Here is a 19,761-nt window from a genome sequence, read left to right as displayed (position 1 = left end):
CGGGCGGGCCCGACAACCTGAGCGATAAGCGCGCGCCCGGGCGGGACCGTCACCGCAACCACAACACCCGGCCTCCCACGTGACCACAACACTGCGAAAGCCGCCGCGACTATTGGCCGGCGTCCCGGCCGGAGGGGCGGAGACTCCCCCGAGGGGGGCGGGGAGCGGGGAGGGCGCATGCGCAGGGGTGGGGCCGGCTCCATTCATTAAAACGGAGGGGTGAAAAGTGGACCACGTGGTTTTACACACACACAGAGCACATGGGAGGGGAGGTTGTCTCCACAGCCTGACTCTGCCACCCGCCGGAATTGACCCCTCACTTCCAGAGCTGCTTCCACACACTGACTGCCAACCCCCCTGCCCTGCTGGGTATCTGCCTCCCAGCTCTGGTCCCCCTCCCTGCCCCACGGGGACCCCCCTCCTCCTTGTAGTCCTGTTGCCTTCTGTCGCCATGCCCCTCAGGTCTGCACCCAGAACCTAGGCACGGCCAGACTGGCTCAGACCGATGGTCCAGCGACCCAGGGTCCTGCCTGCCGACAGTGGGTGCCAGGTGCTTCAGAGGGAATGAACAGAACAGGGCCATTACCGAGTGATCCACCCCCTGTCGCCCATTCCCAGCTTCTGGCAGTCTGAGGTTTAGGGACACTCAGAGCATCGGGCTGTGTCCCTGACCATCTTGGCTAGTAGCCACTGATGGACCTGTCTTCAACTTTGACTCTCACCACATTGCCTGGCAACCAGCTGAACCGGTGACTGCGTTGTGTGAAGCAGAACTTCCTTTTGTTTGTTTTAAACTTGCTGCCCATTAATTTCATTGGGTGGCCCACGATTTGTGTGTTATGTGAAGGGGTAAATAACACTTCCTTATTTACCCTTTCCAAACCAGGCATGATTTTATAGGCCTCTGTCATATCCCCTCAGCCAAGCCGAACACTCCCAGTCTTTTTAATCTTGCCTGAGATGGAAACTGTTCCATCCCCATAAGCATTTTTGTTGGCCGCCTCAGTACTTTTGTCAGTTCTAATATATCTTCTTTGAGATGGGGCAACCCGCACTGCAGGCAGCGTCCAAGGTGCAGGCGAACCAGGAATTTATATTGTGGCATTTCCTGTCTTGTTATCAATCCCTGTCCTAATGGGTCCTAACATTCGATTTGCCTGTCTGACGGCTGCTGCACACTGAGTGGATGTTTTCAGAGAACTCTCCATAGTGACTCCACGATCTCTTTCCAGTGAGCCAACAGCTAACTGAGACCCCATCACTTCCTATAGATAATTGTGAAGATGTTTCCAATGTGCATCACTTCGCATTTATCTACACTGAATTTCATCTGCCATTTTCTTGCCAAGTCACCCAGTTATGTGAGATCCCTTTGCAGTCTGCAAACTCTGCCATTTCACTGTTCACCCCTTTCTCCAGCTCATTTAGGAATCTGTCAAACAGCACTTGGGGATTGGTCCTGCTTTGAGCAGGGGGTTGGACTAGATGACCACTTGAGATCCCTTCCAACCTTGAGATTCTATGACCTCATATGAGATCATTTTACTATTCTTGCTGATCCCAGTACTGCTCCTTGGGAGAGCGGGCCAGGAAGCAGCAGGAAACCCGCAGCGCAGGCAGGCCTGTACCCTCCTCACCCTCTCTCTCGCTCTACTGAGCAGACCCCACTCTCTCGCTCTACTGTGAAAACTGGTCGTTTATTCCCACCCTTTGTCTTCTATCTGATCCCTGAGAGAACCTCTTACCCCACGACAGCTTACTTTGCTTAAGAGCCTTTGGTGAGGGACCTTATCAAAGGTTGCTGAAACGCCAAGTACGCTATATCCACTGGATCCCCCTTGTCCACGTTTGTTGACCTCTTCTCTTCCCAGAGAATTCTAGTAGAGTGGTGAGGCACGATTTCCCCTTCCAAAAGCCATGTTTACTCTTCCCCAACAAATCATGTTCATCTGTGTGGCTGATAAGTCTGTTCTTTACCACAGTTTCGAACAATTTGACTGGTACTGGTACCCTGCCAGCACAATACCCAGGATGCACTGCCCCCCCCTTCTGGAGGTCCCCTGGTCTCCATGCTAATATGATGGGCAAGGCTGGCCACAGAGGCCACGACCATCACTAGCCAATATTCTAGGGAGAGGGTGGATTCTCGTCTCAATGGGGAAAGACAGTCCCTGTATTCAGGGATTCCCAGCCCGGAGTGGAGTCGGGACTTGCTCATGCTGAGATGGAAACATCCCAAGCTGTTATGTTACAATTAGCTGCCCTGAGCCTGGCCTGGGTGTGTGTGTAATAAAATAACTTTCCCTGTAAATAAACCACATGCCAGATAAGAGTAGGGGCAGGTGGGAGCTTGTTTTGTTCTTTCCAAAGCGGATGGCCACGCAGTTGGGGGGCACCGGGAGGGGGAAATATGTGGAGGTTGTGGAAGAATTTTGCTTGGAAACAAGTGTAAAGGTCCTGGCTGGAGCCTGCCCCCAGGGGCTGGGTGCTCCTTCCCCAGAGAAATGTCCGAGCACATCAGCTCCTGCTGGGCCTGTCTGCAGCAATCAGCCTTGTTTATTGCAAACCCAGCAGGAAGCTTCAGGGCCTGTCTACACTGCAGTTGTCAGCGGGCTTGGGCTGGGAAGGGCTTGGGCCAAGGGTCCTGTCCCCAGCAGGGTCCCAGAGCCCAGGCTCCAGCCTGAACATCTACACCACAGTTAAACAGCCCCTTCCCCTGAGCTCCAGGAGCCTGAGTCAGCTGGCCTGGGCCTGCCACAGGGGTGTGACTAGACATACCCACTGGCACAGTGCTCCGCGTCCCATTGTCAGGGTGGGTTGGGGCAGGGAGGGAAGCAACTGTGGTGGGCTTGGGTGGGGGGGTCCTTATGCGGCGTCTCCTTTTAGTCTGTATCAGACTGAAACATGCCTCTCACCTGGGACAGCCTCCTCCCCCCGCCCACGGCCTAAGTGAGGGCAGCCTGGGGACAGGGCTGGGGGAGCTCTTGTAACCAGAGGAGGGGCCCAGGCAGGAAACCAGGGTCTCTCGGCAGCAGGGCAGGGATCCCTGAGGTCTGTGGCACCCGTGTCGGGAGCCTGGAGTGGGACCCGCAGCTCCCAGCCCCAGGGCCCTGCTCTGCCCTTCACCCGGTGACACGCCCTCAGCAGGAGGCCATGCATGCGCTCCAAGGCAGCAGGCTGGGGCTAGTTCCCTGTCTGCGTGCTGGTCCCCCATGGCCTCCTGGGCACCCAGATGGCAGGGTGGGCATGGGGAGAATCCTGCCCCATGGTGCTGGGCCTGGCTCTGTGTGAGGATCCCAGCCACGGAGATTTAACCCTTCTGGCCTCTGCCCCCTTTGCCTGGGTCACGGGAGGGGAGAGGTCCCGGGGCCCTTCCGGGGCTCTGCTCCAGGTGCTGGCGGGTGCCATGCGGGGCCACCGCCTCGAGCTGCAGGCCGGTCTCCTGCATTGTTCTGCTGGGACACTAGGGGGCAGCCGACACCAGCTCTCCCATATCAGTGTCTCTAAACACCTGTACTCCCCCCACACACACACACTCCCCCCCCCAGGGAACCAGGGGACAGGTGGGAGCTGGCAGAGCCCAAACCTGGGAGACGTGGGGCGGGGGAATGGATCCTTCCACTTCTGGGTCGCCTGCTCGAATCCAGCCCCCGGCCCTAGCACCGGTGTGCAGCCGCTCATAGGGGAGATGAGTTTGGGGAGGTCTCGGCCCAGCTTCCACTGGGCAGCCCCATGGCAGAGACATCAAGGCCTGGGCTGCGCCCAGCTGACCGTGTCGAGGAGGGGACTGAAATGAGCAGGCTGGGGTGGGGTGATACAGGGAGAGATGAGATTGCAGAGGGTTTGGGCAGAACAAGGTGACTGGGGGGGTGCTGGGAAAAGGGGACGACAGGACATTGGCAGAGCCAAGGGGGCAGTGGGGGCAGGGGAGGTTCTGCCTGGCCTGTTGCATTTGCCCCCTGCCTGTCTTATCCCAATTTCTGCACAGCTCAGCCTCCCCGGCCCCCTCCCCTGCACTCCCAGCGCTAGCCAGCCCCCAGGGCCTGTGGGCAATGAGATGCCTCCCCACTTCCAACCTGCCCATCTCCCGGGGACGGCACTGGGTCGTGGGGATGAGGGGGCTGCTCTTCAGAGGAGCCTTTCCTCTCATGGGTAGGTTTTGGTTGGGGCAGGGTCAGCCGGCAAATGGGGGGAAGGGGAGTGATTATGCAAAGGTGCCCACAGTGATCATGGGGGGGCGGGTCTCAGTGGATGGGGGATGGGGTCTGCTAATTCCTGCTGGGTGTGGGTTGAGATTAGACCTGAATCTGGGTCAATTTCTCCCCATCCCACATTTTCCTGCATCATTTCCTCAAAGGGGCTCAGTGCAAAAGGCTCAGGTGTACGGGGATTTTTGTTTTTTATTGGGGGGGGGGTTCCCCACAGTCCCCTGCCTTCCAAATTCAACCTCCCAGGCAGCCCCCTTCCCTCTGGGCCTAGAATCCCCCCCGCTTCCAAGAGTCTTCACGCTTCATTTCGGCTCATAAGCCAAAAAGCTCCGGGATTGTCCTTTCCGGGTCTCCCAGCATGAGTCACCCACTTCCCCCTGTGGCTGGTTGTGCTGGGGCTCAGGGCGGGTCTCGCCCCCGTGCTCGGGGTGGGGGGGGTCAATGCAAGAGAGAAAAACGCACCTGTTCTGGTCCCTGAGGTGGAATGGGAGCTGCTTGGGCGGGCGTGGGGGACGAGCTGTTCCGCCAAAATACCGCCCCCCCAGCAAGCTGGGAGGCAGATCTGCTGGCAGCAGGTCCCTGGGGTGCTTAGCCATGTGCTCGCCCCCAGGAGAGGAGCCAGAAGGGAGCAGGCTGGGGGGGGGGGCGGCCCAGCCTGCCGTCCTCTGAGCAAACACTGGCTGCTCTCACAGCCCGGTGCCCACTTGACCTTCACTATGCAAATGTGAAGGGAGGAATGTGCAATGGGATTCCGGTAGCGCGGAGTCAGAGACGGGGCCCAGGCACCCCCCAGGAGACATGGGAAAGGGGCTGGTGTGTGTCCTGCATGTGCCTGGGCACCTGGCTGCTTCCCCTGAGCTAAGCAGCAGCGGGTGTGAGCAGTGGGGGGAGGGGGGACACCTGGTGCTGCAGCTGCAATGGGAGTTGGGGGGGGGTTAGTGCTGGGGGTCACCTGTCTTGAGCCTCAGGGCCAAGGCACGACGTGGGACATGGACAAGCAAGGCCTGAGGTGCCCCTAGGACCAGCCCCAGCCATGGGGTGAGAGGGCAATCTGGGTCTGGGCAGTTCCAGCCACTCCCCTGGGCTGGAGGGGAGAGAAGAACTAGCCCTGTGGGAGTCGAGGGGGGGGACACAGGCACAGCCCCTTAGCAGCCTCTCTCCAGCACTATAAGACACAATTTCCTCATTAACAAAAATTAAATATTATTTAAAAAACCCCAAACAGTTAAAACCATTTTAACCCCTCCCCCGCCGCCCAGGGAGAGAAGAACAGCATATAAAATTATATTATCATTTATAAATATAAAAATAAAACTCTTAAGTGGGGGTAGGGGGGCAAAGTTAGGGGGTTAGAGTGACAGGGCCCAGCAGTGCAGAGTTAACCTGTTACCATGTACACATCCCCCCGCTCACCTCCCCTGCGTGAGACAGAGTGGGGGAGTAGCCCCCTCTCGCCCCGATTAGCACCTCCCCCCCGAGTTCAGTGGAACGACTTGCCCCAGTGTGCGTGTCCTGCCCCCTGCCGCTGACCAGCCTCACTGCGAGGAGAGAGAGTCCCATCCCTCACCCTGGCGCTGCCCGCAGGGGCCAGCACATGTCAGCCTAGAACAGGCTGGCAAGGAAGCCAGGCGCTTACCCTGGCCGGGCAGGACACTAAGACATGTGAACGTGGCTCTGCCACCCTCACAGAGCCACGAAAAGAACCCAGGCGTCCTGACTCCCAGGCAGCTCCCCTCCCCCGGTCTGAACGCTAGCCCAGACTCCCCTCCCGGAGCCCGCAATAGAAGCCGAGGTCCTGATGCCCAGTCCCACCCCCAGCCACTAGCCCACACAGTTTCCAAGAGAGCATGACCATGGTCTGGCTTCTCACGCCAACGAGAGACCCCCCCACAAGGGAACTCCTCTGACTTCAAAGCTCAGGGACTCCCTGCCAGCCTATTCCTGCCCCAGTTGTGGGGCAGCTGGGCCAGAGGCCTGGCTGGATCCCCACCGCCCCACCCCCGGGAGGTCATTCTCTCTGGGCCCTGCTTTGGAGGAATGTGGGGGAGGCCCAGCCAGCCCATAGCCCGGCAGAGCCTGGCTTCCCACGCGGCCAAGAACCATGATTGGGCAGAGGGTCTTGGGGTGATGGTGGAGCCTTCTGCAGAGCGTGACTGCGTGCACGGCCCCCCACCTTCCCCAACGGGATCTGCGCTCAGGGGCCCTGCCACTGTTCCTCCTTCTGAGGACCCCGAGGCAGCCACTGTGCAACCCCTGCCTTGCACAGACTCCTTGGTAGGGCGCTAACTGGGCCCAGCGCTGCCCCTCCCTCCTCCCGAGGGTGCAAAGGGGGCGGCCGTGCCAGCTGCCTGCTGGCGATGCCCATTCTGAGTGGGCCAGGGCAGAATCCCTCAATGAACGCTTGGGGGAGACACGAGGAGGGTGGGCAGGTGGGTGCTGTGCCCAAGGAGAAGCCCAGGGTGGGGGGGTCATGTCGGGACAGGGGAGTGGCTGCAAAGTGAGGGCCTGGGAGGAGCATTAGTAACAGGAGGGACGGATGTCCCGGGTCTAACCTGCTGCATTCGGTGGAATCGCAGCTGGGGAGCACAGCGGAGAACCCAGCCTGGGCCTGCTGCTGGGAGCCCAGCTCCTGGGCTGTTCTTAGCAAACCCTCCGGGCCCAAGTCTAACCCCTTGCTCAGCCCGGGTGGGCACCACCCCAAACCGGCCTCAGGATTTCACCTCGAGCAGGGAAAGCAGCAAGTCCAGGCCCAGTCATGCTGGTTAAGTGAAGCAATAAATACAGGCACTGGCGAAAGGTGCCCCAACGGGGGTGTGGTTTGGGGCTCACCCATCCCCTCCAGACAGGGTCACCCCTACACCAGGGGTGCCACGAAGCAGATACAGAGGGCCAGCATCAGCTCCCTGCGGCAGGGGCCAGATGCCCTGCAGGGGCGTGGTTACGGTGCCAGTCACACATGGCCGGGACACAGGAGCAGGCATCAGAGCGACACTGCTGAGTGTGCACCCACCTGCACGGGGCTTGTGGCGAGACCCGCCCCCAGTCAGCGTGCATCTCTGTGAACAATGCCTGGGCCACTGTAACAAGGAACCAAGTACACCCTCGCTCCCCTGCTGGGGGCCCGTCCTCCCATTCTGCCCCCCAAAGGCCGGGGTTCCCATCCTGACCACCAGTTCTGCAGGGATCCCAAGGCACTTGGAATAAAGCTTGGAAGCTGCTCTCGGTCCAGCGCTTCCTGCTTCCAGTTTGGTACATTAACTTTGTCTGAGTCAGGCGTGGAGGGAGTCCTGACCCAGCACCCCCCATGCCAGCTGGTAGAGCAGCCGTGAGTACCAATGCATGCCCGTCTCCGGCGCACTGCAGTTCTTGGCCTCGCCACTGGGGGGCAGCAGTGAGAGGAGGGCGTGGAAGAGCCGGAGGGGGGCGAAGGCACAGTGAGCCCATTGGTGGCTCTCCAGGACGGCGTAGCAGGAGGCTAGCACCCCGTTGACCAGGAGGGTCCCATGTGACGTCAGTGGGGCAAACACCCCCACGCCCTCCTCCCACGACACCCGCAGCACCCGGACTGGCTGCAGCCTGCGTCTGCCAGCGTGGTGGGCCAGCACCGAGTCGCCTGCCCGCACCCGCCTGGCGAAGACAGGCACGAAGCTGGCCGTGCCGTTGGCCGGGGCCTGGGCAGCGAACACCAGATGGGAGGGCGTGAGCAGCAGCCGGTGGGCGGGGCTCTCCGTCTCGATGGCCACGAAGGACATGCGCCGGTGCAGGTCGCTGTCCAGGAAAAGCAGCACCTCGGTGGGGACCACCTGGTCACTCCGGTCCACGGTCAGCACCCAGTCACCAGGGCGCAGCTCCGACAGCCCCTTCCGCTGGCCGCTCCGCAGCGTCACCATGGCGTGGCCCGGGAAGCAGCCGCCAGCCCGGCTGGCCAGGGAGTTATCTGCGGAAAGACAGAGGGTCCCATCAGCACTGCGGCACGCATGGGCCAGAAAACACCCCGATGGAGGCACGGGGTGGGTGGGCGGGCGTCGGCATCTTGCCCACAGCCTGTCCACATGGAGGATATTGGCACCTGTCTCGCTCCCATGGTGCAAGCCCTCCCCCAAGCAGAGCTGGTGCACCAGGAGAAAACAGGGCTTGCATAGGGGCAGTTTAATCCAGCACAAGGCCTGGCTCACACCAGCACAGGACATCACTGCTGGGGTTTGCACTGGAGCAGAGAGACCAGTACCCGGCCCAGACAGACCCAGGCTTGTGACGCCTGCTCATGCCAGGGGCAGAGCAGCTCCAGAGAAGCACCGCGCACTCTCAGCCTCCAGTGAAGGCAGCGGGCGCCATGGGCACCTCCCGTGTCTGGAGCCTCTTCACTCTTGTCGTCCGGCTCGGTCATGCTTCTAGGGAAGGGAAGTGCTTGCCCCTGACAAGCTCAAGCCAGGAACAAACCAAGAGGGCCTGGAGCTTGGGAACGCCCCGTTTAACAGGGGACTTCAACGGGAATCCTGACAGACAGTTTTTTCTCCCCTCCTGCCTTAAAGTGCGGCTGCCTGGTGGGGAAACCTTGAGATGTATCAACACTCCCCCAGCTCTGTCACTGGGAGGTTAAACCAAGGGGCCTGATTGTGCTGCCCCTTCGGGGTGTTGCCACCCCAGTACACAACACGCCCTTGTGATCTCCGGCTGTTTCACTTTGCATCGGCAGAGCCAACTGTGCAAGGTGCGGTGCAATGGAGAATCAGGCCCCAAACCACAGCCCCTGTTTACGTAGGCCCTGCAGTATTTTGTCTGCTGCCTGCAGGGAGCACACAAGAACTGGACAGGGTGTGCGGAAAGACACCACAGCTCTGACAAAGAAGTGGGGCTTGAATGGGGCTTTGAAATGACACAAACACAAACTGGCTCTCAAGAGACAAAGCAGGAGGTGTTTACAACAGCACACGGCACATGGTCTCTCTCCTCATGTCACTTGCCACACAGGAAATCATTCACACGCAAACTGGGGAGTCGAGCCTGGAGGACTTTTCAGCGCGGTAATTCCACCGCGGTAACGTCCTAGTGCTCAGAGCGTGCTGGCTCGGGGACAAGCACTAGCCTGGCCAGGTTCACTCATTGTTTCTTCTCAGTTTGGCTTGGGCACCAGTGCAGGCCCGGGGCCTTCGGGGGCTGCTGGAAGGGGTCTGGGAGGGAAGATGAGATTTTTAAAAAATATTCTTAGTGAATATTGTTAATGATTTAGTTAGTAATTAGCAGTTAGTATTACTATAATAATTCCTAACTAAGAACCCTCTCTGCACTGAATTTCTTTACAACAATCATAAGAATGATTCTCTTCATGTTAGATTTTTGTGACATCCTTAACGCTAATGGGATGAGGAAGGAATTCTGCTGCTTCTGTTACTGTAGTGCCTGGAAACACCCCGCAAATCAGGGCCCCGCTGTGCCAGGTGCTGCACAGCGCTAGCGTGAGAGGCAGGGCTTGCCCCAAAGAGCTGACAGTCCGTATAGACAGCGGGTGGGAAGGGAAGCTGAGGCGTGGAGCTTGGAAGAGACTCGACCAAGGTCACAAAGCAGAGTCATTGGCAGAGATGGGACTAGAACCCAGGCGTCCACAGTCCCAGCCTAGTGCTCTGCCCACCGGGGGTGTTGGGTGGGGGCATAGAAGGTAATTGAGAGGGTCGTGAGGTGTTGAAAATTTGATTTCAGATGAAGGCAAAGAAAATTTGCCCTCTCCCCCTCCCCACACACTCACCGGTGCTGCCCCCCGCTCAGAACACACCCACCGAGCAATCACACAACTGAGCCGCACCGACACACCTTTTACTCTTACATGTGAACGGAAGCAAACTTCTGAATTCAAACAAGGAGTGGCCAACCTGAAGAAGTCAAGGAACACGTGCCACCCTAGGCCATGGGTCCGGGGCATCCGGCATGGTGGCAGAGCCAGGATCCCTGTCCCCCACGGTATCACCCTGCTTCCCCTACCTGCTTTCACCGACACGTGGATGTGGGCCTTGGACTCGTAGTAGACCCAGTCGAAGCCAGCCTCCACGGCCAGGCGCGCCAGCAGGCCGTACTTCTCCCTGTCCCGGTCAGACGTGGTGATGTCCAGCGCCCGCCCCTCATAGTGCAGTGAGTCAGGCAGGTGATGCCCGTCTTCGTCCCAGCCTTCCGTCACCCGCAGCTTCACGCCGGGCCACATGTTCATCACGGCAATGGCCAGCGCGTTCACACGGTCCTTGCAGCGCTGGCGAGAGAGAGCACGTACATCAGAGCGGCCAGACTGGGTCAGACCAAAGGTCCATCCAGCCCAGGGTCCTGTCTGCTGACAACAGCCAGTGCCAGGGGCCCCAGAGGGAATGAACAGAGCAGGGAATCACCAAGTGATCCATCCCGTCACCCATTCCCAGCTTCTGGCAAACAGAGGCCAGAAACACCATCCCTGCCCAGCCTGGCTAATAGCCCTTGATGGACCCCTATCCTCCATGAACTTATCTAGTTCTTTTCTGAACCCTGTTATAGTCCTGGCCATCACAACTTCCTCTGGCAAAGAGTTCCACAGGTTGACTGCGTTGTGTGAAAAAATATTTCCTTTTGTTTGTTTTAAACCTGCTGCCTTTTAATTTCATATGGTGACACCTAGTTCTTGTGTTATGAGAAGGAGTAAATAACATTTCCTTATTCACTTTCTCCACACCAGTCATGATTTTACAGACCTCTGTCAGATCCCCCCTTAGTCGTCTCGTTTCCAAGCTGAAAAGTCCCAGTCTTATTAATCTCTCCTCATACATTAACCCTTGCTGCTCCGGAGGCACGGGGAGGCAGTGGGGCAGACAGAAGGGAGCTGGCATTACAGGAGAAGAATGCACAGCTGGCTGTGGGGCTGTGAGGAACGGGGACCCTGACATCAGAGGAGGAACGGTCCAAGGATGTGCTAAGAGATTTGGACAGCCCTGCCCTGCCTCAGCTGCCACCTGGGTGCTGAGGGCAGGGGTGACTATGTTCTTTGCCACCCCAAGCACTGCAGTCAGGCGGCCTTCAACAGCATTTCTGCACGAGGTCCGCCGGTCACGCGGCTTTGGCGTACCCGCCGCCAAATTACCATTGAATTGGCAGGACTGGCGGACCTCCCGCAGGCGAGCCGCCGAAGGCTGCCTCACTACCACCCTCATGGTGACCAGCAGGCCGCCCCCCGCAGCTTGCCGCCCGGGCACACACTTGCTGCGCTGGTGTCTGGAGCCGCCACTGGCTGGAGTGCACCCAGATGAAGGACAATGGAGATGCTGTTGCAGGGGGCAGAGGCCAGGCCTCCGGCCGATTTTTAATTCCTTGGAGCTGGCCATTTTCACTGACAGGGACAGTGAGCCTGGGAGACGGGAGGGCAAAGGCAGCAGCACCCCTATAGTCCCACAGCTTTGCTGGTTCACAAACCTAATTTCTTCTCTAGACTGGCGTCAGCCAGTGCCACCAGGCGCTGGGGCAGGCAGCCCAGGTTTTCAGGGGATTTCAGCAGAGACAGGAGCACTGCCATGCCGGACACCGCCACCCACAGCGGCTCGCCGGCTAAGGCCTCTCTCCGGCACTCAGCACATGGAGACCCGCCCAAGGCCAGGGCTGCAGGCAGCCTTCCCCTGGCTTAGCCGACAAGGGCCGCCTGGAGCCAGATTGGCCCTGCAGCACAGCCAAGGCCTATGGACCAGGCAGACGCAGGTGGGCAGGGAATTAGCCCACGAAGGGGAAGGGACATTGCCACAGGGCAGCAGCACTGGCAGAGACAGAAACACCCGCCCAGTGCCCTACCCACTGAGTCAGGCTGGCTCCCCGATCTCCCGGAGGGGACAAAAAGCAGGGGGCTGTGGTGACCCCTACCCCATTCTCAAGCTTGGGAGCTGAATCTGCAGCACAAGGCTTGAGGTGCGATTTTCCCTGTGCTCTCCTGGCGTCCCTTTGCCGGCTGAAATCGGTGCCCCCCAGGTGTGACTCCCGCTGCCCCCGTCTCCCCCCTTCATCCCCCTGTGCCCCCCAGCCACACCTGGCTGCCCTCACTTCCTGCTGGCTCGCCGGATGGGTCTGGGCAGCTCCCAGAACCAGCCCCTTCCCCTCCTCCTGCTCTACCCCCAGCCCCTCGAGCCTTGCTCCTCAGACCTGCGCCCCCCTAGCAGAGCCCAGTTCCCTCCCACAGCCATAGGCATCGGTACCGAATGAAAGAGAAGCGGAGAGAGGCCAGGACACGGAGAGCACAGTGGGGGTAAACTGGGCCAGGTTCTGAGCTCTCCAGTGAGACCAAGGGGGGGCCTTTTTCCAGGGCCTGGCTTGTCGCCAGAAGCTGGCACCAAATGCCCTGGGCAGGGATCCCGGCGGGCACAGATACCCCACGGCCCCACAGAGCCGTGCTAGGGATGGCGCCACATGGAGACGGAACATGCCTGGCTCTGGCTGAAGAACCAAAGCTGAGAGAGAGAAGAAAGATTAAACTGGGTCTGTCTGCCCCCGCTCCGCCGAAACCAGCGCTCACCAGCTCCCCCCAGAAACACACAGACCAACTCCTTAATGGGTGATTCATTAACTCGGGTCAGCCCAGAGGGAATGGCTAATCCATGAGCAGGGGGGCAGGAACCAGGACTCCTGGGTTCTACCCCCGGTCTGGAATTGTCGGGCCAGTCACTCTGCTTTTCAGGGGCCGTGGAGAGTCTTCCCTGCTTTGCAAAGCAATGAATCTCTTGATTGAAAGGTGCTATGCCCCATAGATTCATCCAACCTGCTGCAGACTCACATACGCTTTGTCCTCAAACAATTTCCAGGTTATTTATCTAGAATGCCATTCATTCTTCCTGCACAGAACTGCAGCCACCTCTTGGGGGAGGCGGAGCAGCTCTGTATAAAACCAACCATGCACAGAAGATTTACAGACCAAACAAACAGCACATTACAATCAGAATCCCGCTCGATTCCCTCCCCATGTGGAAATGCAACAACTGGCAACGAAAGGCAGAGGCTGACATAAGCTCAGCAAAGAAAGGCAAAGGGAAAGGTGGAGTGGCAGCAAACATCCCGAGTCTCCTGCCCCGCACAGGCCTCAGCCAAGTCTCTGCCTCTGCTCTTCACCCCCAGCACTCCCCCAAATCTGCCCCATAAGCATCATTAACTCTCCCGCAGCTTCCACTCCTGGCAGCCACTTTCCTTCCTTCTTCCCTCCCTCCCTGGGCCCTTCCACTGACCCTTTCAGCGCCGAGACACCTGCGGCTGCAACCCACCCAGTGTCAGGCCTAGGAAAAGCCGGAGAGCTGAGCCGAGGCCTTGGGGGCAGGCAGGGTGGGTGGGGAGCAGCGAGGGGCAGACGGAGAGATGGGGGGCGCGAGTGGCATTTAAACCAACTAGAAAGGGAACAAAGTCGGATTGATGGCGTGCAGGGGAGGAGGGAAGGGCCGGCAGAGGAATGTGCTGCACTTCTCTTGCCTCGCAGCACAATAGCTGTTTTCCAGCCCGAGAATTACTTAACTTGGCGAGAATTTCAAATCCTCCAGTTCAACAAGGAAAGAACAGCAAAGTCATCAGCTTTGCCACAAAGGACCCATTCAGCGGCCTTGCCCCCCCAGCCGGTGTCAGCAAGGGGGAAAGTGCACCATGGGAGGGGCAGCCACGGGACCCTACTCCACGGCCAGTTCCTGCCCCCTCCCTCCGCAGGACTGCAGCAGCCACTGACCAGGATCGGGGCCCTGCAAGGGTGGGGGCTGGAGCAGTGCACAGGAGAGGGTGGTGTGCTGGCCACCAGGGGGTCAGGCTGGAGGAAGAGCAGAATATCCCCTGGGGGGAGGAGTGCTTGGGAGTTTGGGGGGGCCCGTTTAGCGAGACTCACCCTCCTGACACACACCTAGGCTGGGGATTCCCCCGATAGCATGCACTTTCCATAGGAGTGAACAGAGTGTCTGGGGGAGGCACCTTCTGGGGTACCAGCCAAGAGATGGATGAAGTCCCAGGCCTGAACCCTAGTGGCCAGACACCCCATAAAAGTCAGGGTGCTGCAGCCAAATTTCAAGGTGGCTAATTCCACTCAGCAGCACCACCTGCCACCACACTTCAAGCTGGATAATATTCGTTCTAAACAGCTGCATGGCTCTTAACCAGCTGCCACACTCCACCCCAGAGGAGGCTGAATCTCAGTGCTGGGCAAGTGATCCCTTTTGTGTGTGACTCTGGAACAGCTCCTGCGTTCTGCCCCAGAGGGTAGCCTGGGCGATGGGGTCTCTGCCTGGGTGATCTGCCACATGCCGGCAGAGTGGGGATCGCAGTCTTTCAAGTCCTCCCGCAGGCCTGTGGGCTGCAGTTAGGCGTTGTTGAAAACTGGGTTCCTTCCAACCCCCCCCCGAGATACCCCAGTGCCCTGCCCCTGCAAGGACACGATGCCCTCCTGGCCCCTGCCCACAGCATGGCAGCCTCGGGGAAGCAGCCCAGAAGAAGGCAAGACAGGAGCAAGGCTAAATCATACCAGCTGCTCCCTCCCGGGAAGCTCCGGCTGGGAGAGGGTTTATCACTAAATGAATAATCAAATAAAGAAAAAAGTAACCGCTTTCCTCTAGCCTTGACATTATTCTCATAGCAGGAGGGCGAGACTGGCACGCGGGCAGGGGAGCCGGGAGCCTGGGAAGGAGAGAGGGGCAGGCAGTAAAAAGAGCCATCGAGTGGGAGAACAAGGGGGAAGAGCCAGGGAGCAGGGCAGATGGAGAGAGAATGGAGACAGAGCCAAGCCGCCTGGACCAGGACCAGGACCAGGACCAGGACCGGGGGAGCCCAAGGCAGCCTCCTTCAGCACCATGGCAACAGGATAATGGGCAGCCAAGAGCATCCCCCTCGCTGCCCCACGCTCCCAGGATGGGGAGACACAGAACTTCCCTCCTGCCAGCTCGCCCAGCCCCCCATTTGCCCCAGTGGGGTACAGGGCCCCATGACCGTAGCTTGCCATTCGGAGTCCCTGCAGCCCCCATGGCAGCCCGCCAAGCCCAGCTGTGTGGCCATGGGAGCTCTGACCTGCAGAGGCAGCTGCAGGTCACCAGCTGCATGGATCTGAGGGCCAGAGACTGCCAGGAGCACGGTCCCAGAGCAGCTCAATAGGGGCATTTTCAGGCACCTCTGAGGCAGGGACGGGGATGGGGAAACCAAGAGAAGCAGCAAGTGCTGCCAGGGCAGGGGAGGGGGAGCAACACCCCAGCACAAAACCCCTCCGCGGGGAGAGTCTGGGCACTGCCCAGACCCTGCCCCACACTGCTTGTGCCCCAGTGACCCAAGTCACCCAAGACTCTCAAAGCACCATCCTGATGCCTCAGAGCAGCCCTGGCATATAGGTACCATGGTATCCCCATTTCAGAGCTGGGGAAACTGATGCACGGAGCAGGGCAGGAACTAGCCAGTGAGTCCGGGCTGCCGGCAGGGATAGAAGCCAGCCGTTATTAATGACCTGGAAGAGGGGCTGAGCAGGGGGTGAGGGAAGACACCAGGTTACTGAGGTTAGTGAAGACCGTGAGAGGGATCTTCAACCTGGGCCTGGCCCACAGGGGGTGGATCACTCGCTAATTCCCTGTTCCGTTTACTACCTTGAAGCATCTGGCATGTGACTGATGTGCTGGGGATCCCCACAGTGCAAACCCCAAGGATGGGGCTGAATTGGTGGGTGAGGACCGGCTGTAACGGACTAAGGTGCCCACTCCCCTCCCAGTGCTGCAAACGGAACCCAGGAGTCCTAGCTCCCATTCCAACCAGCACTGGGCACATCCCATCAACCCCCGCAACTCCCAGATTGCTAAGGCCTGAATCTTCCAGGGTGCTAGTTCACTCCTGGAGGGAAGAGCCCACCCAGAAGTGTGGCCCCCTTGCCAAGCACAGACTTACCCCAGCGCTGTGGCAGGAAACACCCACCCCGGCGCTCCCGGTTCCCGGCGCTCTCCATGCGCCCCCACACCCCATTGTCTCTCCTCCAGCACAGCCGGTTCATTCTGCTCCCAGAGCCGGCACGCCCACCATCCTGTGCCATCCAGACCCAGTCTGGCTGCCAGCCTCCCCCCTTGCCAGGCGATGGGCATGGGGTGACTCAGCAGGAGGAAATGAATCCGCAATGCAGTCAGCATGCCCCCCACGGCCATGCAAGAGGCTGAAATGTCATCTGCTCACACAACCCAGGAGCCAGAGTTCCCCTGGCACGGTTGGGACCTGGCATTGGCCACCCTAGGGGGCGGTTACACCAAGTATCGTAACTAAGGGGCATGGCACGACCATGTCCCCCTCTCTGGGGCACAGCCTGGCCCCAGGGCTGCCCCCAGATGGGCCTGCACCTCCTCGGCCAGGGCGCTCGGGGCTTCCCGCACAGCAGCAGCCCCTCCATCGTGTTACATTGCTCATCGCCAGGCCCTTGTCACTGCAATGTGGGTCAATCTAGGTGGGTGGGGCTGATGGAACAGCTGGCCAGTCTTGGCCCAACTACTTCTACATTTTGCTAGCACTACGTTCACCCATGGAACTCACTGCCCCAGGACGGTTCAGACACAGAAAGTGCCGTCAGCTGTGCTGCAGTCGGAAACTCTGTTTTGTGCATCTTTCAGCCTGGAGCCTTCAGCCCCCAGGCAGCCACTCCCCAGCTAACAGACCTGTTAGGGGCGCTGTTCCATCTATCCAAGGGACTTATCTGCCCCCCGCTGCCTGACTGTCCCAGCACCTCCTGGGCAGCAGAGCAGTGCCGTTATCCCCATTTGTGCAGTGAAGAAACTGAGGCACAGAGAAGCCGCATGACTGGCTTGTGTTCATACAATCTGTGGCAGAGCTGCCACTGGAGCCCAGGTCTCCCGGGGCCAAGCCCCAAGGCCAGCCATCTCCTCATAACCTTTGCAACAAACCAGAGCAACACAGAAGCCCTCAATGAATGTCCCCAGGGTCGGCCGAGTCTCAAAGCCTGGAGAACATGGCCGAGGGGATGTGGAGAGGGGGCCAGGTGCAGGTTTTCCTGGGCCCTGTTATTAAAGTGCATCTCTGCATGTAACCCCAAGCTGCTAGAGGGACCAACACCGGCTTTACTGCGAGCCAGAGTCCCAGCAACGCTTCGCCTCCCCTGCGAGTCATGGAGCCCTCAGCAGGGACATGAAATGCAATGAGACGTCCCTGTCCCCCATTGCCCACCCTGCCTGCACTGCAGCTGGGTCTCTGCTCTCCCCCCTCCCTGCCCCAGGAGCTGCCCCTTCGGCCGTATCTTCACTGCCAAGACGGGGGTAGGGGGGAGCCACGACCCGGCCTGGCTACGTGAGGGGAAGCTCCCTGGGCCTGTCTCCACTGGGTTCTGACAAAGAGAGAGAGAAAGCGCCTGGGGTGACCCTGCTGGACCCCCTACACCCGCTGGCAACCCAGACGCTGCTGCCAAAGAGAAAGTGACCAGGATGCCAAACATCTCAGGGGCCGAGTCAGACGGTGATGCCAGGGACCAGGTCCCGAGCTCCTCTCCAGGCATAAATCCGGCTGGTTTCAAGGGAGGCATTTCAGGATTACATCGGTCAACCTCTCCCCCTCCCTACCAGAGCCAGAACTAGACCCCAGCTTCTCTGCTCTAATTCACCCTCCACCTCACCAGCCCTGCCCCCAGCTGGGTCAGGCGCCCCAAAGCGTCTCACAAACTGCTTCATGTTCGTTTTTCTCATTTCGGTTTGGCCCCATTGCCTCCAATGGGTCCCTGGGGAGGAGGGGGCTGGGATCGAATCTGCACCCAGCATAGACAGGGGGGTCTGTCCCATTTGCTCAGCCCTGCAGCAGGCCCTGGCACGGAGATGGAGCATGGAGATCCCAGGCGAGGGCCACAGGGCACAGTGGGAGCCACCATACCTGTATCTAGTACAGATGCCCGTATCACCTGGGCCCAGGCCAGCCCGTGCCTCAGTGTCCCTGTCTGTGAAATGGGGGAGTCTGCAGGAGCTGGGCTCTGAGGAAGTGGAAACACTGAACTGGAGCTGGCCAGGCGCTCCTGGGGCTGTGGCAGGGCACAGCAGTGATTCGGGCCGGCTGCTACTCACCCGTCACAGAGAGCGGCCGGAGGGGCCCCCCCGCCTGAGCGCCCCCTTGGCTTCGCCCCCTCCTGGGAGCCTAAAGCACTCCTTGCTGCTGTGGAGATTCCCAGCCCTCCGAGCCGGGTCTGAGACACCTGGGGAGGGGGTGCAGAGTCGGGGAGGGGTGCGCGGGGTGCAGAGTCAGGGGGTGAGGGGTCAGGAGGGTGCAGAGTCGGGGAGGTTGCAGAGTCGGGGAGGGGTGCGGGGGGTGCAGAGTTGGGGGGGGTGGCGGGAGGCAGGGGGGGCTCTAGATATTTCGCCGCCCCAAGCATGGCGTCATGCCGCAGGGGCGCTCTGCCGCAAGCCTGCAGGAGGTCCACCGGAGCCGCAGGACCAGCGGACACTCCGCAGTCATGCCACTGAAGGCATCCTGTCTGCTGCCCTCCCAGCGGCTGGCAGAGCGCCCCCCGCAGCTTGCCACCCCAAGCACATGCTTGGCGTGCTGGGGCCTACAACCGTCTCTGGCAGGAGGTGCAGAGTTGGGGGGGTGGGAAGTGCAGAGTCAGGGGGTGCAGAGTCGTGGAGGGGTGCTGGAGGTGCAGGGGGTCAGGGGGTGCAGGGTCTGGGAGGGTGCAGAGTCGGGGAGGGGTGCGGGGAGTGCAGAGTTGAGGAGGGGTCAGCAGGAGGTGCAGAGTCGGGGGGTGCAGAGTCAGGGAAGGGTGCGGGGGGTGCAGAGTCAGGGAAGGGGGGTGCAGTGTCGGGGGGATGCAGGGAGTGCTGACTCGGGGGGTGCAGAGTCGTGGAGGGGTGCTGGGGGTGCAGGGGGTCGGGGGGTGCAGGGTCGGGGAGAGGCGCGGGGGGGGCGCAGCGTCAGGGGGCCGCCAGAGCAGCTCCACGCAGCCCCGGGAGCTCTAAACCCAGCCAATCCCCGAGCGCAGGGGCAGCAAATCGCCGGGGCGCGGGGCCGCTCCAGCCTGGGAACAAGCGGCAGGAGGATCCGGGCCGCCCCAGGACACGGACTGGGAACCGTTCCCCAGCCGGGATCCAGCTCCAAAGGTGCCGCTGCCGGGCAGCCCCCAGCCCGCTCCCCCTTGTCCCTGGACGCCCTGCAGAGCACCCGGGCTCCGGGCACCAGCCGCCGGGGCCGGGTTCATGGGTAACGGGGCGCAGGGGAGCTCCGGCCCAGGCGAGGGGCGGCCCGGGGCAGCAGCAGGGGCCCGGGGGCGGCTGCCCCTTACCTGGCTCATGAGCCGGTCCGCCCCCGTGTTCTCCTCGTCCTTGAAGATGATGTCGGGGTTGTAGTTGGGCACCAGGTCCCGGAACCGCTCGGCGCGACGCCCCAGCCGGCCCTCGGCCCGCCCGCTGGCCGCCAGCGTCTGCTCGGGCACGTTGGGCACGAACTGCTTGTAGCGCAGCGGGACCAGGTGCCGCCGGGCCTGTCGCCTGCGCCCCGGCGGGCCCCGGCCCGGCCCGCAGCCCCGGCCCGGCAGCAGCAGGCAGCAGGCCAGGCAGAGCAGGCTGAGCGCCAGCGGCCCGTGCCAGGGCAT

At 60.5% G+C, this 19,761-nt stretch overlaps 1 protein-coding gene across 1 annotated transcript; it reads right to left on the bottom strand.

The window, feature by feature from the left end:
- Positions 1-5,687: 5,687 nt before the first annotated feature.
- On the bottom strand, positions 5,688-19,761 carry DHH (desert hedgehog signaling molecule). Its single transcript, XM_030554800.1, has 3 exons — positions 19,453-19,761; positions 10,185-10,446; positions 5,688-8,145 (listed from the first exon to the last, which is right to left on the bottom strand). The coding sequence occupies exons 1-3, from the start codon at positions 19,759-19,761 to the stop codon at positions 7,478-7,480; spliced, it is 1,239 nt and encodes a 412-aa protein (XP_030410660.1). The 3' UTR covers positions 5,688-7,477.

The sequence above is a fragment of the Gopherus evgoodei genome, chromosome 3 (genome assembly GCF_007399415.2).
Source record: "Gopherus evgoodei ecotype Sinaloan lineage chromosome 3, rGopEvg1_v1.p, whole genome shotgun sequence".
NCBI classification, from domain to species: Eukaryota; Metazoa; Chordata; order Testudines; family Testudinidae; genus Gopherus; species Gopherus evgoodei.
The sequence above is the reverse complement of the archived record's forward strand: the minus strand, read 5'-3'. Positions and strand labels throughout refer to the sequence as shown.

What these genes read in the sequence shown, in the direction of transcription:
- DHH (XM_030554800.1), bottom strand. Translation starts at nt 19,761, where the DNA reads ATGCCCTGGCACGGGCCGCTGGCGCTCAGCCTGCTCTGCCTGGCCTGC. An exon ending in CGGACCGGCTCATGAGCCAG is followed by an intron (nt 10,447 to 19,452) that starts GTAAGGGGCAGC and finishes CTCTCTCGCCAG; the next exon opens with CGCTGCAAGGACCGTGTGAA. An exon ending in CCACGTGTCGGTGAAAGCAG is followed by an intron (nt 8,146 to 10,184) that starts GTAGGGGAAGCA and finishes GTCTTTCCGCAG; the next exon opens with ATAACTCCCTGGCCAGCCGG.